Source organism: Alternaria viburni (assembly GCF_023758015.1).
Source record: "Alternaria viburni strain BMP 2772 chromosome Unknown scaffold_29, whole genome shotgun sequence".
Lineage (NCBI taxonomy): Eukaryota > Fungi > Ascomycota > Dothideomycetes > Pleosporales > Pleosporaceae > Alternaria > Alternaria viburni.
The window spans coordinates 175,415-202,851 of record NW_026055798.1 but is presented as its reverse complement, the minus strand read 5'-3'; the positions used below and the strand labels follow the sequence as shown (position 1 = coordinate 202,851).

Sequence of the window (27,437 nt, the reverse complement as noted above, 5' to 3'; positions counted from 1 at the left end):
GCCGAATGCGCCTCCGGTGCCATCGTAGTCAATTGCGACTGACGCGATATGGCGCCGAGACGCCTTGAGCATGAGTCGGCCTTCGAGAATGGACTTTGTGATAGCCGTTATCGTTGTAGGATTGAAAGTACTTCGTTGGTCGTTCGCGGACACGGTGTTGGTGAAAGTGATGTCTATTTTAAGGTTATATTCCCAAAGGAAGTGAAGTAAGTGTCCTATGTTGAAAGCCTCGGGTCTTTGTTGGTTGTATAATCTGAAGCTTATACGCCTGTCTAAGACGCCTTGGGAGAGATCGATGGAGAACTTATGGTGCCAGTACACTTGAGACCCCAGTTTCCGGAGCCATCCAGTGTAGACACCTAGAAGATATTCGATGGTACCACGGTTTTTGAGATTGGCCGGAACGATAACGAAGGTGTTGTTGGCGTAGAACAGTGAAGCTGCTTCGAGGTAGGTAGTCCGACACGCGAAAAACAGGCCCTTGTGCATTTCAAATCCTGCACCAAGATAAAATCTATAGACGTCCCTGGCTGGGGAGAGATCGAGGTCAATTATGATCGGCTCTGGGTATTCGACGAGATATCCATAAATCTTGTTTCTAATCTCAGCGGGCAGCTTGACGAGAGAGTGTCTGCTTGTGTCTATCGGCTTTGAGTCGCCTACTATGGCTATAGGCGAGGGGATAGTATATGGAGGCATTTTAAATTCTCGTCGGGATCGAGAAATTAGCTTGGTGGGTGGAGTGGACGAGGTGGTTGGTTGAAAGCTCTGCTGTGAGCGGGAGTGCTGCTGAGACTCAATCTCGCCACAGTGTATAGGGGGTAGAGACTAGAAGTTCCCACACGGTTGCTCGCAATGCTGTAGCCTTGATCTGGAGACTAAATTGAAACGCTAGATTTGCTGCTTCCGCAAAGCTAGAGAGGGGCAAATGTGGCGAGCTCCAATTCTTTGCCTCCGCTTTTTGCAGTGAACTTAGTCATCGGGCCGCAATGGCAACGAGGCAGTGTAGCCTTCTGACCTTCACTGGGAGCGTCAGACCAACAGATCAAGCCGCCAGAACCATCCTTCTTGACCGCCACGGCACGCACCGCATTGCTCTTTTTCTTAAGCCCTAACTGCCCCGCGAGCAGTGCATTAACAACACTGACAATCTTCTTAGAGCATTCTTTCTCAAAATTCCCCATCCAATACTCCGCCCTCTCTCCCTCCACACCCACATCATCCACATCGATAAGCCTAATTTCAAAGTCAATACCGCGACTCCAAGCCACCCGGAGTAACACCGTAATTTCCACAACATCCATTCTAGTATCAAAGACCCTCGCCTTTCTGTCCAGATAAGTATAGAGAAATACACTCTCTGGGAAGGTAAAAGTATCAAACACAACACTTCTCACGAGCCCGGCTCTCGAACCCAGAGTATCAAAGAATTTGACGAGCGCGCTGACGAAACACGGGCGCGTGAAAGTAGCAAATTTGCTTGTTCGGTTGAGCAAGAAAGTGTTGGTGGAGTAGAACACTGATGATGCTTCTGCGTTGATTTGTCGGGAGGTTAAGAAGAAGGCGGTGGGTATAGTGGTGTTTGATGCATATGGCACGACGGGTTTGGGCGTGTTGCTTCTGGGATCTTGGTAGAAGTACAGGCGGATTGGAGAGTGGCGGTGGCAGATGTGGTGGTAGATTTTGTTGCGGACTTCGGCGGGGAGGGTGAGGAAGGATGGGGTACCGGGTAAAACAGGTTTTGATAGCTCACTGTTGCGAGATGTTGTATCAGCGCGCATGGTATCTATCTGTACTTAAGAAGATATCTAGAGCATCGATGGAGGAAGCTTGAAAGCAGAGGGAAGTACACGCCTGTGTCTAACTCCCATTTTCCTGGCGTCGCATACACTCATAGCTATGACATGCACTGAACGCAGCGATATTTCGTTGCATGATGAATTTCATATCCATGAATCACAGCCGCACTGTCACCGACTTCGAGTCATAGCTAGCGGGGTCGAAGAGTCATGTTAACTCGATGACGCATTATCCCAGAATTACCTGGAAGTATACATTGCCTTTAGATGTAGGTAAATTTTTGTTCTAATACCAGCTTAGACCACAGGCACATACTGTACCTCATCCCTGTAGGAGGTCATCAAACGTTTTCGCAAAGCCCATTCTGCCTCCGCATTCCCCATTCAACGCGACACAAGATACTGCCAGTCAAGAACGCTCGAGTCGTCATCATCATCTTTCCTAAGCGGACAGTCATCCTCGCAGGCGCACGAAAGCGGCGGAGCCTTCAATCTGCACGCCATTAGTAAGACCATCCAGACTATCAAAGATGCATATCGTATCGCAACTTACGTCTTGAAGTAATTAGGATAGTCCTCAATACTCTTCATAAGATACACCAATATCTCTTTCTTATCAGCCCTGAAAGGGAAGAACTGCGTATCGTCATAGTATTCACACTCCAGATGCGTCTCGCACTCCCGATAGTTGCGATCAATAGGGTGGAGAGATCGAACGGAAACGGGGTGGTATATTCCCGGCGCAATCTCGGACGCAGGCTCCCATGCTCCACCCGTGTCGTCAACCGAATCGTGGACAGTCTCAACGATGTCTCCGAAGCCGTTGGTCCAGAAATTGGGTAGGTATGACTTATTCGATATCGCTGTGAATGCGCAGTCCAAAATAGCTTTGATGACGTTTAGTCGTAGTCTGGTGAGGGTCATGGTGTGGGTAGCTGTCATGGCCGAGGAGCCGTCGGGTGTAGGGGTCCATATTTGGATCGTTACTTCATGATGGGGTGGGGTAGTCGAGGTTTCCATTGCGAAGGGCAGGATGTTGATGCGGATATCGCTCAGTGTGGCTGGGCTATTCAGATCGAACCTTAGGATGTAGTGTAAGCCGGTTGGACGATAACAAAATTCGTTCGATGTCGCAATAGTCCTCATCGACTCATCAGCTCTCTTCTTACGGCTGTAATCTGATTTGAACGTTTTGCGGAGGAACCGTCTCAGCTTATCGAAGTTCTGGAATGTAGTGCGGAGGTCGCTTGTTGCCACCGTCAGGGTGAAGCGGTTGTGGAACAGGAAACGTGACCTCCAAGTCTCGAAGATTTCCTGATTGGTATGCAGCAACCCGCAGTTGAACTTGGTCTCCTCATCGAGGTTGATAGCTATGCTATCAACAGGGTTGATTATCGTGTCGAAGATGAGTCGGCGTATGCGTTTGGGGATACCGAGCAAAAAAGCTTGATTGCTCTTTACAAGCTCGAGTCGGGACCCATCGCCCTCCGCCACGAAGGTCGACATGTGCTCTGGGCCAGGAAGTATCCTAACCAGTTGCGGATGTGCGCCCCGATAATCGTAATTTGTAGTACCCCAGTTGATCATTCCTCCGGTGCCATCTCGCTTTAGACCAACGGCAGCAACTAGTCTTCCATACTGCCGTAGCTTCAGTTGGCCCTGTAAAATGGATCGCATAATGGTAGTGATTGATGAAGCGTGGCACCGGAAAACGTCCTCACCCTGATACTTAGCAGGACCAAATGGCTGGGTGAACGAGACATCCACGTCAGCGTGAAGACGCCAGATAGCCCGCAGAAGAGGCGTAATCTCAAACAGCTCCAGTTTCTCATCGAACACCCGTTCTTGCTCCTCGAAGTCATTGTCAAGTCGAGCTTCTCCTCTGAAGCAGTCCCTGGGTTTTAGATGATCTAGGTCTAAGACAATTTTACGCAGCCAATGCGCTTGTGATCCAAGACGGCTGAAGAATTCTCGTGGTACTTCGACAAACGAGCTAGGCAGGTCAAATGGATAGGGGAGATGGCGCGAAAGTCGAAATGTGTTGTTTGAGTAGAGCATGGTACCTGCTTCGCGATACAGCGTTCGGCACGACGTGAAAAGATCCATGGGAGGGTGAACCTGAGAAACAAAACGAAGTCGCATGTCCCTGTCGTTGGACGGGCGATGTTGAGTAACGAAACCCACGCTCACTAGTGTGCGAGACTCGACCAGATAGCTGAAGATATGATTGCGGATTTCGCCGGGTAGATCTAAAATTGAAGGCTTGTCTGGATCGGCGCGCTCCGAATCTCCGAGACTGAGGGGTGAGATGGGGTGGAAATTGTCCATCGCGAGTATAGATGCTGGGGGGTACCAAACGTCATGGTGGTCCTTGAACTCTCTGTTAACCTTGCCCGAAGGTGAGCCTGGATTTGAGCCCTGAGTTGAGCCCTGAGTTGACATCTTCGGTGGTTGGGCGAAAGGTGGTTGAGGCGGCGACAGCAGTCCAACGCGGTAAGGAGCTTCATCTCATGTACTACCACGGAGAACACTAGGCACCAGTACGGGGCGCGAAAAAGACCTGACTGTGCTCAGTGAAACTGAACATAGCAACTTACAGATATGGGACCGAGCGGTGTATACCCTCGGTTGATGAGTGTAAATGCGCAAAGACAATGGGTCGCGATCTGGAAGATGGCGCGGTTAGGTGCCCAGCACTCGCTCCATAGTCCATCGCAAATGCCACACAACGTACCTATTCTTCATCCCGAGCAAGATGTAACGAATCCACTACTTCAAACGAAGACGCCTTGGATCAAAATCTCTTAACCCTACTCTTATTAGTATGCGACAGCGAACCATGACGACGAGACTTGTAGTGTCGTTAAGCGCGGTGGATGAAGAGATCGTGCTGTGAATGACAAATGCGGAGTCACCGTCGTGGAGTCATAGCACCATGGTCGAAGAGTGGCACCGACGCAATGACGCATGTTACAAGGATGGCGCACCCCATGATGCGATGGCCGCGAGAATCTGCAAATATCGACATCATTGGTAGTATTTCCCTCGCTATGTATTTGTCGAACTCGTGTTTCCGAGTGCGCATACCGCGGTATACCTGGTCGCGGCCCAAACAACTAAGTATCACCTTGAGGTCGGAAGGCTAGGGAACAATCCTCTCTCGCACGCTACAAAAGTGACATCTACATACTCTCAAACATTCCTTTACTCAGCCATAAGCTTCGAAGCTTACTCTACAGCGTCCATATCGTCACTTCCGTAGTCCGTATTGAGCTCCGTGTTGATCTCCTTGTAATGAAATGGTTGCGTCATCATCGACCTGGAAACTCATCAGTAATCAAACAAGAAAACGATCGTGTGCAAATAAACACTCACCGACTGAACATGTCCCTGTACGGCCCTCCCGTCGTCTCAATACTCTTGATGAGATACGGTAGGATCTCCTTAACCTCTCTCCGGAACGGAAAGAATTGAGATTCCACAAAATGAACAACAGGCCTCGATGGTGTCTCATTACCTCGGTAATGAACGTCGATAGGATGTAACCTCGATACCTTGAACCCCTGTCCATCGAAATCTGTGAACTCCGAAGCTGGCTCCCAAGCCCCGCCCGAGACAGGCATCTTCTCATCGGCGTCCTCGACTTGCACGACTTCTCCGAATCCGTTGATCCAGAAGTCTGGTACGAGTTTGTTTCCTGTCAGGTAAAAGTTTTTCATCATGACGGCAGCAATGTTTACGCGCAGCTCATGGAGTGTCAAGGTATGTGAACTGGCTAGGCTGGATATTCCCTCGCTGTTCCTAGCCCAGACTTCGATCGTGACTGTATCGTCTCCACGAGTAGTAGATGTCTCCATGATCAGGGGAAGGATGTTGATGCGGACTTCGCTGAGTGAGATGAGATCATTTGCTTCGAACTTGAGAGTATACCGCATCTTGTTCTTGAGATATCCGCCGGCAACAAGAGTCCGCGTCTCGACATAGGTGGTACGAGTATCATACGTCTTCCTGAGAGATCTTCGCAAATGCTTGAACTGATCGAAGTCGGTACGCGCGCAGTCTGTCGTCAAGACTAACTCGAAGCGATTGTCCCGGAAGAGTACTTCATCGCGCCACCGTTTATGAAGTTTCCGATTGACGTGAATGAGACCACAGTTGATCTTGTTATCTTTGCCCAGGTTGACTCGATAGCCTTCACTAGGGTGCACGACCATATTGAGGATACGATCGAGAAGGGGGCGGGGGAAGTCTAGCAGATTCAGCGGCTTCTCTCGCTTGCCCATTTCCAATCGATGGCCACCATCCTTGGCGATAAAACTAGAAACGAAATACATGTCGGCGCAGATTTGTCCACGTGTGGGAGACGCGTCTGACGATATGGGGTTAGTGGTGCCCCAACCGACTATACCTCCAGCGCCATTCCGGTCCAGGGCTACCACACATAACAGCCGACCGTATGTTCGTAATCGTAGCTGACCTTCTAGAATAGAGCGAACCATAGCGCTCATGGCTGGGGCGTTGCATGCCAAACCCGAGGGGCCTAGGATTGGCAAACGCTTGCTGTGGGTAAAGGAGAAGTCGATATCCCGTCCTATACTCCAAATAGCGCGTAGGACAGGCGTGATTTTGAATAATGCGAGCCCATCGTCATGAGCAATATTCTCGGGAAGCGACCTGAGCGAACTACCTTTGTAAAAGCTTGCGTTCGGAAGATCCATGAGGTCAAGCACAATCTTCTTAAGCCAGCACGCTTGCGTACCAAGATGTGCGAAGAAAGCGCCAGGCAATTCGATGGGAACGCGATGTGGGGCTGCGGTACTCGGAGAGTAGTAGCTGTTGGATCCCATGGGAAAGTTGTAACCACGGCTGAATGGTATAGGGTAGAGAATGCCGCCGCCGTCGAGTCCTATGGCGAAGGTATTACCAGAGTAGAAGGCAGAAACTGCTTCGCGATACAGCGTTCGACACGATGCGAACAGGGCTACGGGAATCCGTACGCCGCAGCCGAGACGCATTTGCAGCCGACCATTTTCATCCAAACGATTTCTCTCGTGGTATATATCCAGTGGGGCGTGAAAGTTGAGCAGGTAGCTGTAGATCTGATTGCGGAGTTCGGCTGGCAGATCGAGGATCGAAAGCTTGTCCAAGTTTGCGCGCTTCGAGTCGCCCCGGGCGAGAGGAGGAAGGAGCTTCTGGTCGTCCATCGCGCTGTCGGTGGGTGAGTCTATTGAGATCTCCAGGAAACTGGAAAGAATGTGGTCGAAATGCCGATAATTCTTGTACCTAGAGAAGGGGGTCAAGTCTATATTAGCTAAACGCAGGCCAGGCACCAGGAACCTGGAGGCAGTGATGCCTTTCCTCTACCGAACCGAGAAACTATGTTTCATTACTAGAACATGTGCACGGATTCGAATACCAAAGGAGGTACCGTAGCAACTTCAGCGTGGTGTGATCGCCGGTGACGTAGATTTCTCATCGTGAGCTCGCAACCTTGGGGACGCCGCATTGTCCTGAGCTTGGATGCCGTCACGAACGGCGTCTCTTGGAACGAGCGAGTGCAGCGCACATGCATGCGCACGATGATCGACAGAAATGCGATACATCAATTACTCCAGGAAGCGACATCTGGTGATTGTGACGTGTGAGGTTTGTCGACAATAGTAGTGACGCCCACAGACCCTGATTTGCTTCCGAACGCGACGCGACAACGCTAGTTACTAAGCATACATCACGATCCCCAAACGCTCTACACAACATGCTTGTATTGAAGTCCCCTGCTCTCCTTCTGAAAGCGCATTGTGCGCATCCACCTGTAATTTATCCGCCGACCTTCGTCATACCTTGACCCATAGTCTCAAATTCACCGACGTAGCCACCAGCCCTCCTCCCCAAATCCCTTAAATCCCATACTCAAAAAACTCTCTATCCCTCTCCTCTCGCGGACAAAATCCCCACTCGGCGCACTCACACATCACAACCGTATCTCTGAGCCTATCCTCCATTAGCACATTCCTACCCACAATTCACAACCAAACAACCAGCACTTACTGTCCAAAAGTCCCGTCCTCGTCATCCGGCAACCCCGCCTCATCCAGACAACGGACAAGATACGGCAACACCTCCTTCGTCCTCTTACAAAACGGAAAAAGTTGCCAATGTATACTATCCGGATACACACATTGTGGATGGAATCCCCAGCCGTTGTTGCGGTAGACGTAGTCGATGGGATGGAGCTCTGAGATGGAATAGTTGTCTTCGTCCCAGTCGGCGTTGTATATGAGTGAGGAGGCTGGGTGCCAGGATCCGGTGGGGTCGCATGGTACACGGGTGTTAGTGGTAGTGGTAGTGGTAGTAGTAGTAGGAGGAGGAGGAGGAGGAGGAGTCGGGACGACGTCTCCGAAGCCGTTGATCCAGAAATCTGGGAGTTCGTCTCGGTTGTACAACGGAATGGAATACACGTGGCGCATGATCGCTAATACGATTTTGAGTCGCAGCTGATGGAGTGTCATGGTATGAGACGCAGTCATAGTTGCCGGTCCGTCAGTGCCAGGCGTCGTCCAAATTTGGAATGTGACTGTGTTTGATGCTTGCGTAGTTGATGTCTCCATGACGAGTGGTAACGCATTGATACGCACATCGGCCAGTGAGATTGCGCTGTCGAGTTCAAATCTCAAAACGTACGATGGACCGGGCTGTCGATGCACCTTATCCTGATTGACGATCCTCGCGGTGATGGTGTCTGGGTCTCCATTTGAGTAGTGCGATTTGGGCATGTAGGTCTTGCGGAGGAAAGTCCGGAGATTGTTGAAGTCGTCGAATGTCGTTTGTATATGCTTTGTGCTCATGGTCAACACGAACTTGTTGTCGAAGAGAAACTTGTCGCGCCAAGTGCGGTAGAAGTGTCTGTTAATGTGGACGAGCCCGCACTTAAATTTCGTGTAGTGGTCGAGATCGATGGGTGTACCCTCGATGGGATGTACGACCATGCTGAAGATGCGGCCCTGGATAGAATCAGGGAGGGTGAGCAAAGTCAATGGTGTGCTTTGTCGCGTGACAAGCCTTAGCCGGGAACCGTTGTCTTCAGCGATGAAGTCGTTCAGATAGTCAGGGTTCGCCTGGAAGTGGCCTGGGCATTGGTATGACTTAGGTGTAGCTGGGGTAGTACCCCAGTTAAGTATCCCGCCTGATCCGTCACGCTTCAAAGCAACCGCGCGCAGCTGCTGTCCATAATGACGAAGTCCAAGTTGGCCCTGGCAGATAGATTGGAACATATTAGTCACGGCCGTAGCGTCACACTCAGGGCGCCGCATAAGATTAGAAGGACTGGGATGTGGCGACCTGGTGAAAGAAACAAGCACCGGCGAGCCTCGACTCCAGATAGCGCGTAGGAGTGGAGTAACTTCGAAGAGCTGGGTCCAGTCGTTGAATACAAAGCCAAGCCCCTCGTCACATCTGTGATATCGGTAGTCTGCTAGGGAACTCACATTGAATTCCATCTTGGCGAGCCATCGGGCTTGAGTGCCTAAGCGAGTGATGAAGGTGCTAGATATCTCAGCGTAGGAGTGGTATGTTGAACGTCTGATATCCGGTTCCAAGGTAAATGTATTGTTGGCGTAGAAAGATGAAGCGGCCTCATGGTATAGCTTTCGACAGGAGAGGAAGAGACTTGTCGGAATGCGTGACTGGTCGTTGAGATATAGACCTAGATCGCAAGTCCAAGGCTCTATTCCGTGGTATCGTACTTCAAGCGGTGTCGGAGATTTGACCACGTAATCATAAATCTGATTACGGATTTCGCCTGGTAGCTCCAAGAAGGAGTGCTTGTCTGGGTTCGCGCGTTTCGAGTCGCCGGGAGCAACAGGTGAGGCGTAATAGAATTCTTCCCTTAGGGATCTGAACTTAACGAGCTCGTGATCCCATGTTCCACAGTCGAATGTGTCAAATGTGGACATGGCGTTGACTGACATTTTCGGTGGTTGAGGAGAAGGTACTGGAGGCGCCGAAGTACTTATACCTTGAAGGAAGCGAGACCCCAAGTACCACCCAGGAGTCTGCCAGGCACCCAACGCCCCTGAGAAACGCAACGCCAGGATCCACATAGTGAATGCTCTGGGTACGTGGCCAACATCGGAGAAGTCCTCCAGTCGTATGAAAAGTTTCGTGAGCGAATGGACGTAATGATAGACCCTGAACGCGATAAGATCCTATCGCTCAAACCACCACTACCACGCCCCCCATCGGCCGTGAAGCTTACAGTCCATACCCCCTCAACCACCTCAACTCCCTCGCCTGATGCTCCAACGCCCTCCTCATCTCCACCCCATACTGTCTCTCCCTCAACTTCTCTCCTCCCTCCTCCCCATCACCCTGCCTCTCCAACGCATCCTCAAAAACATCCCTCGCCATCGGCGGTTCCTTGCCAAAGCCCAGCAGACCCAGTTTCCCGTCTCCAGTCCACAGAACAAGGTTATTCAGACCGAGAGACTCCGTTCCAGAAGAAGAAGCGGGAGAGTAAGGCGTAAGCAAAGAGGAATTCGTCGTAGGCAAAATCTTCTGCACAATATCCCCCCACCCCGCTTCCTCATCCGGCGTCGCATTCACAAGACTACTATGATGACGTTCCGTTACAGCCTCCCCATCCTTGCCCCTCTGGAAATCATTAATGTTGAATTGCCGCACAGGCGTACTCCCATCCCGTTCCACCCACTTCAAATTCCCATCTCCATCCGAGAAAACGAGTCTCGTACCCTGCGGCGCGACAGTCAATAACTTGGAACTACTGGCCGTCTGACGATTCTGATAATACGCTTTCTGATTGCGCGTCGTGCGGCTGTCGCTCGAGTTGATGGAACGAGACGGTTCGTTGGATAAGCCGTATAATTCCAACGAGCCTTTGCCTTTGTATTCACCCGCTGCGATCAACGTATACCCGCGTGTCGATTTCGTTTCGCGCAACAATGCTGGACTGCTATACGGTCTGCCCAGTCTCAGATCTTGTGGTACAAAGGGATGCGGTATAGCCGTGATACAAGACAGCCTTGCGCCAGAATGCACAGTACCGCGTAGTCTGGGGAAAGACCTCCGGTCAAAGTTCAACATGCTGGTGAAGCGTCCTGCGACCCAGATATCGCCGTTTCCATCCCAGTTGCGCGTTGTAGGTAGGTGAAGTATGGACAGCGCACCGGGCTGGGAGAGCGAGACGTGGCCGTCAAAGTCGCCGGTATCGAGGCGCGAGAAGTCGCTGTCGGTTGGGCCGCCGATGAGCTCGCAGCGGACGGAGGAAGGTGGGGCGGGAGGTTTGCGCGAGTCGTGGAGGTGTAGCGTCCAGTTTGTGCCGACTGTGAGGGGAGTGCGGTGGTGGGCTTCGGAGAGGGCGGTGATGGGGAAGGGGTACGGCGTGCGTGAGACGACTTGGAGGGTGTTGAGGTCGACTTCGTTGAGGGCGTTTTTGACGGCGAAGAAGCCTTTGTGGAGTTTGCTGTCGATGCTCACGCATTCGACGGCACCGGTTTCTGTCATGATGGCTTGGCTTTGTGTGAGGCGCGTGTCGTAGTCGAGGTCTGAGCCTCTGCCTGGTAGCAGCCCGATGTCGCTCTTCGCTATCATCTTGCCCTGTCGGTCGCTGCTCGCTGAGGCGTCCCAGATGCTGATACTGCCATCGTCGAGTGGAGCGATGAGCTTGTCTGCTAAGCCATCGTCGTCGAATAGAATACCTGCACCCGTAGCCTCCCTCCTTATGACCCCCTCGTCACTCTCCTCCGTCCCAGCATCCTGGAACCAGCTGATCTTCTGCTCGGCATGGCGCTGTATAAAGTCCTGGTACCAATTCACCTTCTCGTCAGGGTAACTAGGATCCCAATTCGCAATCAGCGCCTGCCTGCGCTTCTCCTGATTGCGTTCCTGCTGTGACTCAGCGCTTGGTGCGCTCTCATCGTGTACAGAGGTATCAAAGGTGTTGGCAAGCGTGTCGGCGGCGCGTATCAGCTCGGCGAGGCGGGGGTCGATGTCGGTGGTGATTTCGAGACGGCGGCGGCGGCGCTCAGCGACCGAGTGGGTGAAGCATAGCGACTTCCAGAGGTTGTTGTCGCGTGAGAGGTTCAGGAAGCGACGCGACACGTGTTGGAGGGCGACGAGCTCCGAGGGTTCGAGGTCTAGGGAGGGTCAGGGCTGGGTGGGGGATGCGCGTGATGGGCACGGATGCTTACAGGAGATGATGTGGAGGATCAACTCGTCGGGTAGGTGTATCATGGTTATTGAATATATGAGAACGCTATGAGAGTAGATAGAAAGAGACAGACAGGTGTTGTAGTCTAGATATCGGGAACAATGGCGAATGCGACACGTTTATCTTTCGCATCTCACGGTCGAGATTCAAGGGCTCAAGGGCTGACGACATGCCGCCTCGGCCCATGACTCGTTGCCCTTTCTCCACACACCGCCTTTCCTCATCAAGCTCACCGAAAAGGGAGGTTGATATGTGAGTATAGCGTAATTTGATTGTATAATGTTCATGACTATCCGCTGCTAAGATTCTTAACAATGTAAGTAACGTGAGTCTTTCATTTCAAGATTAGAATGCTATCTGAATCCTACTCATTACACACGAAAGAATCCGTGCATGGTATCATCCCTATATTTTGCTTCAAGAACGAAAAAGAAGACCGAAATGCCCCATATCCCATGCCTTTGTGTATACTCCCAAAACGCCCCCACCCAATGTCATATCCACGCTCTACCGATGATGCATCTGCTTCTCCACATCCTCCGGCGGCGTCGTCACACTCGGCAGCTCCGCCACAGGCTGCGGTGGCCTATACGCCTGATACGGCTGCCCCTTCTCATTCAGCACCGGATTCACACTAGTATCCGCCAGCTCCATAGCCTCAGGATGCTGCGCATGCGCAAACGCAGCCTGATTACTCGCAGGTGAGTACTGCGGCGGAATAGTATCCCAAGTCGTCCTATTCGGATCGCCGTTTCCGCCTCCGATTCCAACGGCGTCGGGTCCGTAAGGCGTGCCCTGATGACCCGGTTGAAACCCGTTTCCAGACGGTAATTCAGACACGCGATTTGCGCGCCCCGCGCCAATTGGGTTCCCGTCGATTTCCGCGGTTGCAGGGCGCGAGTTGCGGTATGTTTCTTTCTTGCTCTTGTTGAGTTTTCCAGCAGCAGCACCACCAACAAGAGGACTATCGCCCTCGACTTCGGAGGCTGGGTCGTGGTAGGGATTCGCTTTTTGTTGGCGGCGCTTGCGGAGGAGCCAGAAGATTATGCCGACGAGGGCGAGGGCGAGGGGGATGCCGACTGCGCAGCCGATTATGAGACCGAGGTTGGATTTTGAGCTGCCGGAGGATGAGGAGTCGTTGTTGGCGTTGCTGGAGCCGGCGGTTGGGGTCGGGGTTACGAGGACGGTGTTTTGGATTGTTACGACGCCGCCGCCGGCGCTTGTGGAGAGGCTTTGGATTACGGAACTGAAGGGCGTGGTCGCGGCGTCGTCGGCAGTTGCGGTTGCAGAACCGGAGTTGGGGGCGTCGGTAGAGGGAGATCCTGAAGAGCCTCCTGCTGTCGTCTTCGATGCTTGGTTTCCTCCTCCTGATCCACCGCCGCTCTGCGCCAGACCGGTGATAGTCGCAAGGTTAGGAGCAGTCGAAGCTTGATTTTGGCCAATGGTCGCATACGCCTTTCCATCCTGCAGCGCGAAGAAGGGTCGTGGCGATGGTGATTCCTTGCAGCAATTTACGTTTACAGCGTCTGCGTTGCAGCACCACTGGTCATCGTGGTCCTTGCATTGTGTGATCGACTCGCCTCCAACAGCTTTCACATCTGCTGGATCTTAGCAATGATCAATTGGAGAATTTGAGGTACTTACCGCCGTTACTGATTGTGCACATGTTCGAGGCACAGCCTTCTGCTTTCCAGTCCTTGTCCGTACAGCTGTATCTGCCGTACAGGTTGCCGGCCGGTAAATGGCAGAGACCATTGTCCAAGCATTCCCAGGTATCAGGACAGCAAGCAGAACCCTCTACTGACGAGCAGGGCTTTTCTGATTTTGCCGCCTCTTCGCCATTGGGGTAGTCTGTTCGATTAGTTGTTGCTCGGCGATGAGGTCAAGTAGGTCTTACAGCATTTCTGAGCAATAGCGTGTGTCGCAAAAGCAACAACAGCAGCAGCGCGCATCCACCTGAGAGTAGGCATAATGCGCGTGTACCAGAAGGGTCCCTTGCTCGGTGAAAAGGCGATACCAGAAAAGCTCAATCAATCCTTGCAGTCGGTGTCAAGATCGCAGCGGCGACGATAGTGGAGCCCTCTCAGAAAAGGTGAAGTGAGAGCGAAGCGAGCAAAAAGTCCCGAAAGAATCGAGAGTGTAGAAAGCAAGCAGGTGCCAGCCGACAAACTCAAAGACACAAGACAAGGGAAAGACACTGCACGATGATCGCACGCCCGTTTGCACGCCCCAGTCTCGCTCATCCTGGATATACACCGAACGAAGCACCCACCCAAGCAAACTTTACCCCATTCGATCCAATTAAACTACAGTCTCCACAGTCACGCCCCCCTCGGTTGCTCGCAGTCCGTTCGTTTAGTTACCGAGAGGCTGGGCGGGTCACGGTGAGGTCATCGGGAAATACCATCACCACCATCAACCCATGCACAGCGGCGCTCACGTTCCTTGCACTAGGCCCGAGCGGCCGCCCTCGCCCTCGTATCAGCAGCGTGCGCCAGGCAGGAATTTGGAAAGGTTGCGATGCGAGGTGGTACCAAGGCGGCGATGGCGATCACCCATGCGATGCGGCGATGTTTGTGGCTGAGGCAGAGTGAAACTAACGCGTGGTCTTTGATTGTGCGTAGTTTGGTATGCAAGACGCAGTCTGAAGCTGTTGGAGCCCGCAGAGTGAACACCGACTGCGACTGTTACTGCGCAGGACTGACCTACCCTACCTGCCGCTCTGCGATGCGATGCGATACGAGCGATCGCCGCCCGCCATTTCGACCGTCGCGGACACTCACACCAGTGCTCGCATGATTCAAGCCAGAAAACCGGCTTTCCCAGCCCTTGTGCGCTACAACTGTTCGCTGTCTCCCACCAACCCTGCGGATATCCGTCTCTTATATTAGACAGGTGTCGCAGGACATATGCGCTTTTGACCCAATTGCCATGTCTCGCTTCAGAGCGTCGCATGTTGAACCACCCCATCCTTTTCACTCCGCGGCTCCTATTCCACACAGCAATAACATGATTAATATCCCGTGTCTACCTCGCTTCTATGACAGCGAAGGCGGTGGGATCGACCAATAGTCGGTAATGAGCGCTTCGTATCACGGCGGATGGTGGTGTTTGAGCTATGCGGATGCGGATGACGTGCCTGGTGGTCCTGTTGCACGGGGGAAAGGTCCCGAGGTCGATGTTGCAAGCGGAAGATTCTAAAATTCTAAATACGGTGGGTGTGCACGCCAACAATGCAGGTGGTCTCTCAGCCTTGCGACACCGTTCAGAGACGGCGTGCTTGCCCTGCGTCAGGACTGCGACTTCATGCACACCCTTTTCTCTGGTGGCTTCGCGCGGACTTCGTATTTGTGGCATCGGAATGTTCGGCGCGACATTGTTGGCTTTATTAAGGTGTATGCAGGTGTTGTCGATCTACCGGGCCTTACGCTGTCATCTTCCTGGGGAGTGCATTGCCCAGGTGTTGCAGGTAAACATTATGTGTAACCCAAGAAGTTGGTCCTGCGCACAACATTGCACGAGGCAGTGCATTCTTTTCCAAGTTGACAGGTTACACGGCATCCCATCAACCAAACATCAATTGTCAAAGGATCTTGTTCAAAAGAGCGAGGATATGGTAGGCTCAACCTCGGCACAACCTCACCTTCCATCGGTCCTTCGTGTTCTTTAGAAGACTCCTTAGTGCTGCAACATTCGGCGCGCGACTCCACCAAGACACTTTGCCTCCCGTATTCGGTCGCTTCACGGATTAGTGATAGACGGTCGTGCTGCGCTAGGCAATCAATAGCCGGTTCAGGGTCGGCATCTGTACTAGATTACCTATCAGGAACCGCATCTGTAAAAGCTTGTGACCATTGGAGAGTACCTAGGTATCATTGCATGGCAAGATACCTACATACGCATTGTGGTCTTCATCGTACTACAATATCGACAAACTTACTCCCACGTCACCCTAGGAAAGACCCGAACGCCCTGGAGGCTACATCGACGTCAAGTTACCAACTCTGCATTTTTTTTTCATTTTGATGTAGTCGGTAGATCTGCTTTCCTGCCTTACAATCACCACCCATTCATCGAAACGTTAGAGTCTGAAGAAGCGAAAACGGACCGTTGCTGGCGACATGCTCTACCTAGATCTTCAATGATGAAGATTGCCGCGCATACCTACCATCTCATCCTGCCACCACACCGCAACCACCGACACATCCTCCCTCTCACCCAACCCCTGTCTCTGACCGATACCACACTCATCTTGTCCTACGAGCGGCGTACATCCCATTGATTCGTTGTGCATATCAAAGGACATCCTTTCGATCGACCGGTCTTACCGTCCTAAAGTCAAGAATACATCCAAGACCAACAATAGCAAAGCAGAAAGGAGAGCAGAGTCACAGCTAATACCAAGCTCATCAAGCAAGATCAATAGTCTGGTTGGCGGAGGTGTAGGCATAATAGTTCTGAGGCCATCAGCTCAAGTATACCAAGGTGCAGCTGTAGGTCATAAACCACCAGCAACCACACATCTCCCTCATACACAGCCGCACTGACATCACAGATGAGGCATCATCACGTCACACAGTCGACTTCAAGCCCGACGGTATTGTAGGTTTTCATCTCATTCATGATGCCTATCAAACATGCAGGATGCAGGCAAGGCTGTTTATGCCTTGCCCTCCTTGCAAGCCAGCAGTATTACGTGCCCGGCTATCCCACCCTCCCCTCTTCCTAAATCATGATATCATATCGAAAGAAATCGTTCGTCGTTCATGTTGAAGCTGAAGCTGAAGCTGAAGCTGAAGCAGCAACAAAGCGTTTAGTGGGCTTGACGTCCGCCCTGGGTCTCGTTGGTGATGCCGATGCGCTCGGAGTTCTATTCATCACACACAAACACATTAGCAACTGTCCTTCACAAGACGGGGGGTAAGATCGAGCCAACATACCTCAGAGCTCTGCACACTACCCTCCTGCAGAATCTTCTTGAAAATATCATCCTCCTTGGCATCTTTACCAAACTCGTTCTCAAGCTGCTGCTTGCTAGCCGTGTTGAGGACACCTTGCTTGCCGTGTTCAGGAACAAGCACCTTCCAACCCGCAACAACGTCGACCATGGGAATCGTGCTATCAGCCTTCCACTTCTGAAGCTCCTCTACGCTCTCGACGAAGATGCAGAATTGGTCGCCGGAGCTGCCCTTGTAGAAGACTTGGGTTTGGGGGGAGTTGCCGCGGGCCATTATTGTGTGATTAACTCGTTGGTTTTCGGTTCGTTTGGGTATATGGAGGTTGGTTTGAGTGGTTTGAGTGTTGTAGTAAAGTAGGGAGGAGTGTGTAATGGGTATTCGAGTGATGTGCTTGTAATGTGGGAGAATGGAGGGGAAGCTTTAGAGGGGCTATTTAGAGCTACGTGATCTGGAGCTTTGACCGGGTGGGCGGCTACGTCATTGCCAAGGGTCATTGCACGCTCTCACCTGGCATGGTAATTGCGCACGCAAGCTCTCACGCCTTGTTTTGCATTTTGCATTGAGGCTCTTTGGGCTGAAACAAGATGACAAGGATGGAGGCCGGTCTTGCGTGCCGGCTGTGTTCTGCTTCATCCCGCCATGTTATGAGGTAGAACCTCAACCAAGAGTAAACGTCAAGTGCGCATCTCACTCAACTAATCCAGATCATATAACCATGATTCAATCATTACTATCCAAATACTCTGATCCCATCACAAACAAACGCCACCCCTCCATCATGCGATCGCGTGCCCAGGTACCAGTACGTACGTGTCCATGCCCCAAACTCGCTAGCCGCATGACGTCATACCGAGTTCCCGATCCCCCAGACTTTCAACCAACCCGCCATCAACGGTGGCTGCCCAGATCGTGAGAGAGAGCGGGTGTACCTTGCAGTAACGTTCTGCTGATCGCATGATTAATCATTATTCTTGTTACACTGGCCCTTGGTTATCGGAGATGTTGCCGTCGCCGTCGTCTCAGTCGTGGTATTCATGTTCTCGTACTTGCTGTTGGAGCAAGGATAGTGTGGTCGTTACGTCGTCAAGGGAAGTATGTACTTGCAATGCGTTGCCGTTTTGTGGACACCCAATGCGTGTCCAGTGTGGTATGTAATGTTGGTCCAACAGGATATGTGTGTTGGATTATCGGAAGAAATTAAAGATCCTACTCTTGCTCTTCGAAAACTTGTTCGAGGTCGAGTGGTTTGAAGATGCAGGCCGGGATTCGGGAGTGGGCTCTTCTTGCCGTCGCTGTTTCCTGTTTTCTATGTTTTTGATTACCTCGGCGCAAGGGGGTGGTGCGCGTACGGTGGTTGCTGTTGACGCGTGGGAGACGGTTCTCTCAGTGACGCGAGCGCGTGATTCTGATCGTGGGAGACTGATCAGATGCGTGGAGAGACGTCGAACTTTCTTCGGCTTGCTCTGTAGTGGCTTATCGGTTGGACGCTCTACGCCTATCGCTCGATTGGCAAGACGGCGGCGTCTACTCGAAGGTCGTGTGTCTTCGACCTCAAAGTCCTCAGGTAGGAACGCAGCGGGTGCGGAATGGAAGTCGACAAGTGCAGGGGTCGGCCTTCGATCAGTCGCCGATTGAGCTCGCAGGTTCCCGTTCGACATCTTATGAACGCGGCTTCCGAAAGAGTCTTCTGACCGCGTGTTGCTCGTGTTGGAAAGACTGGGCGAGCGACGCGAGAAATTGCTTGCTATGCTTGCTATGCTTAGCTTTCGCATCACTGAGTTTGCTGAAGCTCTGATTTGGTTCTCCATCCTCCGATTTGACATGCCCGGAAAGGGCAACATGTCTTTTGTCCATACGTCTTCCAATGTACTCTCGAGACGTACGCGCTCAGCTCGTCGCGGGGCAAGTATAGGGATGTGATTTGCGGAGAGGTGCGATTGAGATCGAGTTACTATACTTGGCGAAAACGTCGGAGGCGTATCGGGTAGCTTTTGCGCCTGGGTGTTCTTGATAATGACTTGACTCGTGTTGGTCTTCGCACCGAGAGTCGCCGCTCGATGGACTGACATGCGTCGTACTAGAGTATTTGCATGACCGAAGACAGGCCCAAGAGACTTGAGGCCTAGCGATAGGGATGTATACATGTCCTGCATGGTTGACTGGCCTTCGACGAAATCGTGTGTCTCATAAACAATACGCTCGCGCAGCTGCTTTTTCCAAACCTCCTCTTCGTGAGAAGTGCAGGCGCTGAAGATGAGTTCGTGTAAGCGATGACCGTGCTCAAAGACGAACTTCCATGTATGTGGGGCAGTATGGCACTGTATGCCGCGGCCGTTATCACATTCCTCGATGCTGGCGTTGGCAAGCCCGATCGAAGCGACGACGGTATATGGCGTATGGAACCGGCTCGCTGTCGCAAGTACAAGGCATGATTTGTACAAAACGCAAACCATGTACGCACCCTTTATACGATCGGGTGTTTGATATGTCACATGTAGAGCGCCACATAGGAGAACATGCCCGAGAAGGCGGAAGACAAGAGCTCGAGAAATCTTCTGCTCTGAGAACGCCAGTCGATCTTGTAGCTGCCATGTAATCTCAATAAGTCTCCGGGTCTGAGGGTCGTCTTTTGCCTTGTTGACTTCGCGGATTGTCTCTTGCAGCCGAAAAAGAGCTTTTTCGAGCTCGGCATGCGCTTCTGGATCGTCGTAGACGGGAGTGTGGCGGCATAGGTCGTCGAACAGTAGAGGGTACTTGCACACCCTCTGGATTGGTTTAATCAAGAGATCTGGAAAGCTGAGCGCCTTCTTGCTACCTGCCTCTCGGTTATTCTCCGATGCGACCACCTTCTGCAGCGCTTCGACACCGCGCTCGTATTCTTGCCAGCCATGCAGTCCTTTGCACATGGTGGTGAGATCTTGCGACATGGTCGTCCAATGCGCGCCGTACTCCTCGTATGTGAAGAAGCGTTTCATCTGATTTTGTTAGCGAAGAGTATTGCAAGAGTCGCGTATAGCTTACATGTTTGTTGAAGATCTTGGCAATGTTCCCGGCCGTCTGCGTGTCCGTTACTAGGCCTCGCGGTCTGCGGTCTGGCGATCGTCCAATCTCCAAAGAATGCCTCAGCCTCCTGGCAGTCTTGTGTTCGGCAAAGCGCCCCGGCACAATGTCGGCGCTATGAAAGCGGATATGTTTGGCTTTTGTCACAGGATACGTCTCCTGGTACGCGCTTCTGGTGAAGTCTGCCTGAGGTACAACTTGGTGAAGTTCGGCGAGCAAGTCTTCGTGAAGCTGTAGAATCTGGGAGATATTCTGTTGTATGGATGATCGTGTCTGGCCTGACAGAGTAGGAAGGGCAGTAAGGATCATGAAATAGTCCTGCTTAGATTAGAATGGTAGAGTCAACCCGGTGGTAGGTAACATACGTTGATCAGGACCTTGAGGTCTGCAATGTAGCTCTCTTCCGAGGAGATCAGCTCCTCAACAACCTTGCGACGCTGTAGTGATCGAAGCCACGCGCTCTCATCAAGCACGGGCCCTAGCGCACCACGATGACTCTCAAGTGATCTGCGCGCTTCGGAATAATTGCTGCTTCTGTTACCCAAGCGAACCTTCCCTGGTACTCCAGCTTCTGAGCGTGGTGCAATGCTCGCGCTGCCGATGGTCATCGAAGTCGACTTCATTGCTGTCACATAGCCCATTGACGATGTCATAGACTCGGATGTCCTGCGCACAGATTCAGACAGCCTTCCCAGCGGTCGAGAGAGGACAGACATGCCATCGGCGGTGTCGAAGGATAGCCGTGGTATTTCAGCGACGTTATCCCTCCACCTGTGCGCGTGTCGACGCCTCAAAGTGCTCATCCACCGCCGAAAGGGCTGTGAGGATACAGAGATAGTCGCAGGCGCTTCTTCGTAGTCTTCGCGCGGCTCATCTCCGTCATTATCGGTGAAGCGACCTTCTGGCAATGGCACGTGTATGGCTTCGTATAGATTGAACAGATGTGTCTCTTCGAAGTCGTGGTCGTCAATGTCCATGTCATCAGCCGAGCTGTCACTGTCAGAGGAAGGTTCCGCTATTTGCTGCGAGCTGTGATATCCTCTCGTATGCGGCCTCGGTGGGACTGTAAGTCTCGAGAAAGATGGCGGTGGTCGGTCAGGCCCACAGTTCCGCTTGCGTGGCTCTTCGATGACGTGTCTGGTACTGAATGGGAAGCCTCCTTTCTCAGGCACGAGATCGAGGAGCGACTGAGAGGTAAGTGGTGGTGTGTTCTCGTTGCTCCGAGACCAGTCGCCTGCCCTAGTCGCCCCGAGGGAATACAACGAGCACGCGGAAGCATTGCGAGCAGTAATGTCGCTCAGTGGTGGCAGTAGTGTGTCTTTCTGAGGGGAGCAGGAGTTGAGGTATGGATTGTCGCTGAAGGACCGCTTGAGGGGGCTCTGAGGCCGGAGCGACAACACATATGCCATGTCCGTGGTCGTACGGTCGACACTGGATAGGACGGGTACGAAGGCTTTCAGCGCATGAGATAAATACTACTGCATCCAACGACGATGGTTTAAGGAGAGACAAGTGAGCTGCAGAGCGATAAGGAAGCTGGCTGAGGCATTTTGGATATGACTACTGGCTAGGACGGGAGGAAAGCGCAGAGGCGCAAAGTTCTCAAGAGCGTAATGGCGGCATCTAAGGGAAAGGGTCCAGACGGCGCGCAGTAAAGCGCATTCTACACAGGCTATTCGTTAGGGGCGAGTGGTGAGCCATCGACGAGGACCGCTAACATGGCGGCCGCGTTGCTCTCACCAAATCTTGGTAGTCGCGACTCACCATGACGGCAGAACAAGAATGTCGGTAGCCGACCCGAGCCATTGCAAGACTGAGCATACTATGCAGCTGAAGCATACTCCTAGTTTAGCACGCACAGAGGTCACGCGCGTGTCCTGGGGATAGTGAAGTTTGGTAGAGAAGTGAGGGAGGAAAAAGGAAGGCGACCGTCCAGGCGGTTTTGCCCCGCACAGCTCAAGCTCCCTCAAGCTCCCACCCCACATCCAAGCTCCAGTTGTAGTAAGCATTCACGCACTCTCAACTCTGCGGCGGCGACAAACATTCCACACCATGGATGATATACACGCGCCAACCGTCTCGTCTGGGCCCACGTCTGCAGGCTACTCCAATGGCATACCGAAAGAGCAGCTGACGCTGCAGGAGCTCATGGCCGAGAAGGACCGAGTAGAGACAGAGTTGAAGGCATTAGGGCAGGTGCTGGATTCGGTACGCAAATCAAGGCTATGGGCGGGATAAGCAGTTGACGTCTTGTTGTAGCATGGCGTCCGCATGAGCACCGGCCTGACCACCCTGGACGGTTTTCCACGCAGTGATATCGATGTCCCCCAGAGTAAGGAGCGGTGATCTTCGACGTCACTCAGGGTCGCTGACCGTCGCAGTCCGAACCACGCGCGCGCGCATCATACGGCTGAAGAATGACTACAAGGACCTCATGTCGCGCATCGAGAAGGGCCTCCACGAGCACCACGCGCGGCTGGCAGCGCAGGCGGGCGACGCGACGACGGCCAACGGCGCCCAAGCAGGGCTGAGCGCACCGCCTGCCGCACTCGAAGCGCCCTTTGCAAAGGTCAACAGCGTCGTGGCAGACAGCCCAGCAGCGACGGCGGGCTTACAGGTGTACGACACCATAACCAAGTTCGGCTGGGTGGACTGGACAAACCACGAGAACCTGTCGCGCGTGGCCGAGGCCGTGTCGCAGAACGAAGGGGTACGTCGCATCAGGCTGCACAGGATGCTGTCTTCAGTCGGGCGTGCAGCAGGCTGACAAGTGCAGATTCCCATTACCGTCAAGGCGCTGCGACCCAACCCATCGGGCGGCCCGGCAGAGACAGTTGAGATGCAACTCACACCGCGGAGGAACTGGGGCGGAAGGGGGCTGTTGGGCTGTCACTTGCTGCCCATGTAGTGTATTATAAATCACGAGATACGTCGAGCTGGGAGATACGTCGAGTGGATGGGTGGCAGGCAAGGCTGGCGGCAGCGCGCGTGGCGCACTCGGTTTGGCCAACAAGCATAGCATGATACCCGGCGTTGTTTGCTTTGGGATGAAACAGAAAGGAATTGCTAGTAAATCACAATCTATGACTGTATTCAAGTGCAAGGCAAACCCGGGCGGTTGAGACAAAGAAGCCTATAGCTGCCTAACGCTGCCTCTGCCTCTGCCTCTGCCTGCCTGCCTGCCTGTGAGGTCAAAATTGCGGAAGGCGCCAAGAGATTTACACCGCCCGGGGCGCCAACACTTCAGCACAACAAAACCTCTTCTTGCCCACCTCACGCCCGCTACTTTCCCCACTCTTTATCACCCGTGAGTCTGCACCACCGTCTTTTGCTCAATAACCCTGTGCGACCCCGACTGACATCTTTTCCATAACAGACTCTGCCCACTACCCCCCTCACACACCACATCACCCCGCCACACACCCGACACCATGGCCGAGACTGCCGCAAGCTCAGTCCCTACCTTCAAGCTCGTGCTTGTCGGCGACGGTGGTACCGGAAAGGTATGACGCCCATTCCGACGCTTCTCGCGATAGCAGCCGGTCTATTGAGACGGCCGCGCGACTGCGAGACTGCGAGAATTTGAGACTGCGATGCAGGTTGCTAACAGCCCCACCACAGACGACCTTCGTCAAGCGCCATTTGACCGGAGAGTTCGAAAAGAAGTACATCGCGACGCTCGGAGTAGAGGTCCACCCCCTCGGCTTCACCACAGTACGTTATCCGACCCTCTGCCGCCCGCGACACGCCTGCTAACAAGACGACAGAACCTCGGCCAGATCCAGTTCGACGTCTGGGACACCGCCGGTCAGGAGAAGTTCGGTGGTCTCCGCGATGGATACTACATCAACGGACAGTGCGGTATCATCATGTTCGACGTCACCTCGCGTATCACATACAAGAACGTCCCCAACTGGCACCGTACGTGCGCCCACAACACCCCGAGACGCATTCGCTAACAGCCCCAGGTGACTTGGTCCGTGTCTGCGAGAACATCCCCATCGTCCTCACCGGTAACAAGGTCGACGTCAAGGAGCGCAAGGTCAAGGCAAAGTCCATCACCTTCCACCGAAAGAAGAACCTCCAGTACTACGACATCTCCGCCAAGTCCAACTACAACTTCGAGAAGCCCTTCCTCTGGCTCGCCCGGAAACTCGTCGGCAACCAGTCTCTCGACTTTGTCGCCGCCCCCGCTCTGGCGCCTCCCGAGGTCCAGGTCGACCAGGCCGTTCTCGACCAGTACCGACAGGAGATGGAGAACGCCGCCCAGATGCCTCTGCCCGATGAGGACGACGCCGATTTGTAGATACGGTCATGAGCTTGCTCTAGGCCACGGCTAGGGCTCTAATGGGTATACGACATGGACGAGATTTAGTGGAATGGGACAATGGATATGCAGCTCGAGAATTGAGGACATTCTTGGCGAAAACGGGGCATGCGGAGGAGGACTGGCGGAAGTATCCGACTGGAAGCGCTGGACTAGCCGGCGTTTCGACGAATGAACAATAGACTGTTCCTGATCAACCAGAACATTCAGAATGTGATGGAGAAAGCTTTTCGATTCTACTATTAACACGCACAAGGGCGTTGCGACTACTACTACAACAGCACATTTCGTATCTTCATTATATTCCAACTCCGCTTGCTCGGACTTTTCAATGGAATGCGCCGCCCACCGCCCAGACACGATAGAAGAAATGACGCGTGATGTCAGTATGCTCATAATACGGACAAGCAGAGTCGCATAATAGCGGATCAAAGCGACGACCGAAAAATTGACAAGTAGAAGGCTCGCTCGCTCGCTCGCTGTAGTCGGGAAACGACCGTTTTTGACGCGCGCGACGGAGACAACGGATGAAAATGATTACAACGCGCAAGTAAACAAGGACGATGCGAGACGAAAACGAAAGCGAAAAGACGAGAAGGTACGTCTACGATTTCAGCATCCTGCGATAATGTTAGCCCGAGTCCAAACACAGCAAGCAAGTGTAGAAAAGAAAGGGAAGTACTCACGGAGCGATCAACTGCGCATACTGCTGCTGCGGCACACTCCTCCCCTCCTCAATAACACCCCTAATAACATCATCCTGCTGCAAATTGCTCCACAGATGTATACTCATCGCCTTCTTGCTATTAAAGAGCGTATGCGCCACACCCCTCACCTGCCCGAGCACCACATTCGCAATCGGCCACGTATTGCTGTATTGCTGCAGCGTGCCGACATCCAGCCGGATGCTCTGTTTGATAATGTCGTCCTGGCCGTCGGGGACGAGGAAGGACCAGTAGGAGAGGTGCACGACGGACGCCATTACGACGACGCAGGTGAAGAAGGGGGTGTGGTAGAGTAAGGGGCCGGGGAGCCGGATGAGCGAGGAGATGTTTTCGGCGGAGGTGAGGCATTTCGCGGTGTGGATTTCGCGGGTTTGCGTGGGGAGGAGAACTTGCCCGGGTTGCACGCATATGTTTACGCCTTCGACGCGGCCGAAACCGAGGTTGCTGCGCGGGCGGTGCAGCATTATTGTGCTGCCGGCGTTTACCATGTGGGCCTGGAAGAGCACTTCGTCGATGTGGCCGTCGTTGGAGACGATGTCTGTTTTTGAGGCGGGGAGGTGTAAGCGCCAGTTGCACAGGTATTGGTCTACGACGTCGACGGCGTGGTATTCAAAGGTGGAGTCTAGACGCGCGCATTCGAAGACTTTTCCTAGGATGCGGATGGCGTCGATGAGGTAGGTGAAGGAGGAGAAGGTTGTGAAGTGGGGGAGGAAGGCCGAGTCGTCGTAGTCGGAGAGGGTGGAGGGGTAGGGTATTTGCTGTTTGTGGGTTGTTAGTTTAGTGATCTGTATAAGGTTTTGGGTGTGTAGTCCCAGGAGTATGGGTATGCAATCGGCAGGACCCCCACCCCACATGTATGACATGCATCGATCCCCATCATCGGATGTATGACATGCAGTCAGATGATCTCATCTCGAGTACCTAAGAGCGGCACGGGTTCGCACTAAGAAGGGAAACATGCCAAGCCGATTTGACACATGTCAGATCTGATGTCAGGGGAGTGGGTACTTACACCTGAAAAGTACTCGACGTTCTCACAGGGCAGTGGCACGTCGGTTACAACATCTTTCAGTCGGAATTGCACGCCCGGGTTGACGGCTGTCATCATGCCGTTGGCCGTGAACATGGACCACCACGTTCTCCGCCAACTTTCTTCCAGCTGCGGGTCGTTTTCGCCGTGCATCAGCGCGAATTCCATACGGTTGAGGCCGATCTCCAGCGTCAGGTTTTGGGCTATGGTGAAGATCTGGGCGGCGCGGGGGACTTCGTTGTGGGCGTGGAGGCCGATGGCGAAGAGGAGCAGGGCTTGGACCGACCACGCATCTCTTGGGTAGTTGTTGCTGTCTATCTGGCGATCTAACGCTTCCTTGTACATGGCCGTGGGTACCGAAGGTATGTAGCTGGATCCGATGAAATGCACGGCATGTTCCAAGAGTGGGGCATGTCGTTCCTTGAAGAGTTCCACTAACCTCCGTTCCGGAAGGCAGAATGGATGTGAGTTGTAGAAGAAGTGGTAGAAGGCCTGCACAGCCGTCTCGGGTCCCAAGTGGCCAAACCGGTTCAGACGCGCGGATCCATTTAGGTTGAGTTGAGCAACTGGTGGGGCTACAGGTCGGACGCCAAGACCGTGAGTTGGGCTGAGCTGGTTCATGCCAGCATCGCCGTTGTACGAGTACTCAGGTGACGAGATGTGGCCATTGCTGGCTTGGACTTCAGATGCAGATATTCCTAATTCAGGTTAGATTTTGGGTTGATATTGTCGTCGTTGCGATATACCCACCATTCGGGGTCGTGGACGCGCCCGTGTCTTCCTTGGTTTTCCGCTTGCCCTTCCAGCCTCTTCGCGACTTGATGTAGGTACATTCCACGTTGTCGGTCCTACATCGGGAACATCGCACACCACCGTCGCATTTCAAGTGTCTACTGCGACATGGAACGCACGCGACAGCGACCGAGGCTCTGGTCTGGTCGTTATTTGACTGCTTCTGGCTGTTCTTCTGGCCGGTTCCTTTGCTGCCGCCGCTGTCCGACTGGGGCGTTTGCGCCGGGGGAGTCCCGCCATTGATGCTGCTCTGGGTGGTGATACTCTGTGTCGGCGACAAATGGAGCCCTAGCGAGGGCGACAATGGCGATGTGGAGTCCGGTGAGAAGTCCTGGTGGCCGCCCCAGTAAGTGGGATCTACGCCAGCCGAGATGTTCGAAGGAGCGCCGTTCATGTGTTGCCCCGGCATCGCCATGGCAGAGGGAGGCATCGCAACAGAACGGTCTACGCGCAGGCGATTCAGAATCCACGGTATCCAGGTCGGCGTGGGCTTTGCGACTGTGCGTAGGTAGAGACGTTGA

The 27,437-nt window shown here is 53.1% G+C and overlaps 9 protein-coding genes across 9 annotated transcripts; 2 read left to right on the top strand and 7 right to left on the bottom strand.

Annotated features, from left to right (window-relative positions):
* Positions 1–2,348: 2,348 nt before the first annotated feature.
* Positions 2,349–4,241, bottom strand: J4E79_010231 (uncharacterized protein; the record flags this gene model as incomplete). The annotated part of the gene is made up of 1 exon (XM_049359070.1): positions 2,349–4,241. One exon carries the CDS (start codon positions 4,239–4,241, stop codon positions 2,349–2,351), a length of 1,893 nt encoding a protein of 630 aa, XP_049206448.1.
* Positions 4,242–5,027: 786 nt separating this feature from the next.
* J4E79_010230 (uncharacterized protein) lies at positions 5,028–7,003 on the bottom strand (the record flags this gene model as incomplete). Its single annotated transcript, XM_049359069.1, has 2 exons — positions 5,028–5,118; positions 5,175–7,003. 2 exons carry the CDS (start codon positions 7,001–7,003, stop codon positions 5,028–5,030), a joined length of 1,920 nt encoding a protein of 639 aa, XP_049206447.1.
* An 840-nt stretch (positions 7,004–7,843) lies between these two features.
* Positions 7,844–9,070, bottom strand: J4E79_010229 (uncharacterized protein; the record flags this gene model as incomplete). The annotated part of the gene is made up of 1 exon (XM_049359068.1): positions 7,844–9,070. One exon carries the CDS (start codon positions 9,068–9,070, stop codon positions 7,844–7,846), a length of 1,227 nt encoding a protein of 408 aa, XP_049206446.1.
* A 3,461-nt stretch (positions 9,071–12,531) lies between these two features.
* On the bottom strand, positions 12,532–13,994 carry J4E79_010228 (uncharacterized protein; the record flags this gene model as incomplete). The annotated part of the gene is made up of 3 exons (XM_049359067.1): positions 12,532–13,622; positions 13,669–13,875; positions 13,922–13,994. The coding sequence occupies 3 exons, from the start codon at positions 13,992–13,994 to the stop codon at positions 12,532–12,534; spliced, it is 1,371 nt and encodes a 456-aa protein (XP_049206445.1).
* Positions 13,995–16,837: 2,843 nt separating this feature from the next.
* J4E79_010227 (uncharacterized protein) lies at positions 16,838–17,255 on the bottom strand (the record flags this gene model as incomplete). Its single annotated transcript, XM_049359066.1, has 2 exons — positions 16,838–16,894; positions 16,965–17,255. 2 exons carry the CDS (start codon positions 17,253–17,255, stop codon positions 16,838–16,840), a joined length of 348 nt encoding a protein of 115 aa, XP_049206444.1.
* Positions 17,256–18,166: 911 nt separating this feature from the next.
* Positions 18,167–21,451, bottom strand: J4E79_010226 (uncharacterized protein; the record flags this gene model as incomplete). The annotated part of the gene is made up of 3 exons (XM_049359065.1): positions 18,167–19,957; positions 20,004–20,360; positions 20,408–21,451. 3 exons carry the CDS (start codon positions 21,449–21,451, stop codon positions 18,167–18,169), a joined length of 3,192 nt encoding a protein of 1,063 aa, XP_049206443.1.
* Positions 21,452–22,094: 643 nt separating this feature from the next.
* Positions 22,095–22,950, top strand: J4E79_010225 (uncharacterized protein; the record flags this gene model as incomplete). Its single annotated transcript, XM_049359064.1, has 4 exons — positions 22,095–22,250; positions 22,302–22,374; positions 22,424–22,752; positions 22,819–22,950. 4 exons carry the CDS (start codon positions 22,095–22,097, stop codon positions 22,948–22,950), a joined length of 690 nt encoding a protein of 229 aa, XP_049206442.1.
* Positions 22,951–23,473: 523 nt separating this feature from the next.
* Positions 23,474–24,348, top strand: GSP1 (GTP-binding nuclear protein gsp1/Ran; the record flags this gene model as incomplete). Its single annotated transcript, XM_049359063.1, has 4 exons — positions 23,474–23,545; positions 23,664–23,756; positions 23,810–23,963; positions 24,011–24,348. 4 exons carry the CDS (start codon positions 23,474–23,476, stop codon positions 24,346–24,348), a joined length of 657 nt encoding a protein of 218 aa, XP_049206441.1.
* A 625-nt stretch (positions 24,349–24,973) lies between these two features.
* Positions 24,974–27,331, bottom strand: J4E79_010223 (uncharacterized protein; the record flags this gene model as incomplete). Its single annotated transcript, XM_049359062.1, has 5 exons — positions 24,974–24,989; positions 25,056–25,852; positions 26,107–26,822; positions 26,875–26,972; positions 27,036–27,331. 5 exons carry the CDS (start codon positions 27,329–27,331, stop codon positions 24,974–24,976), a joined length of 1,923 nt encoding a protein of 640 aa, XP_049206440.1.
* Positions 27,332–27,437: the final 106 nt, after the last annotated feature.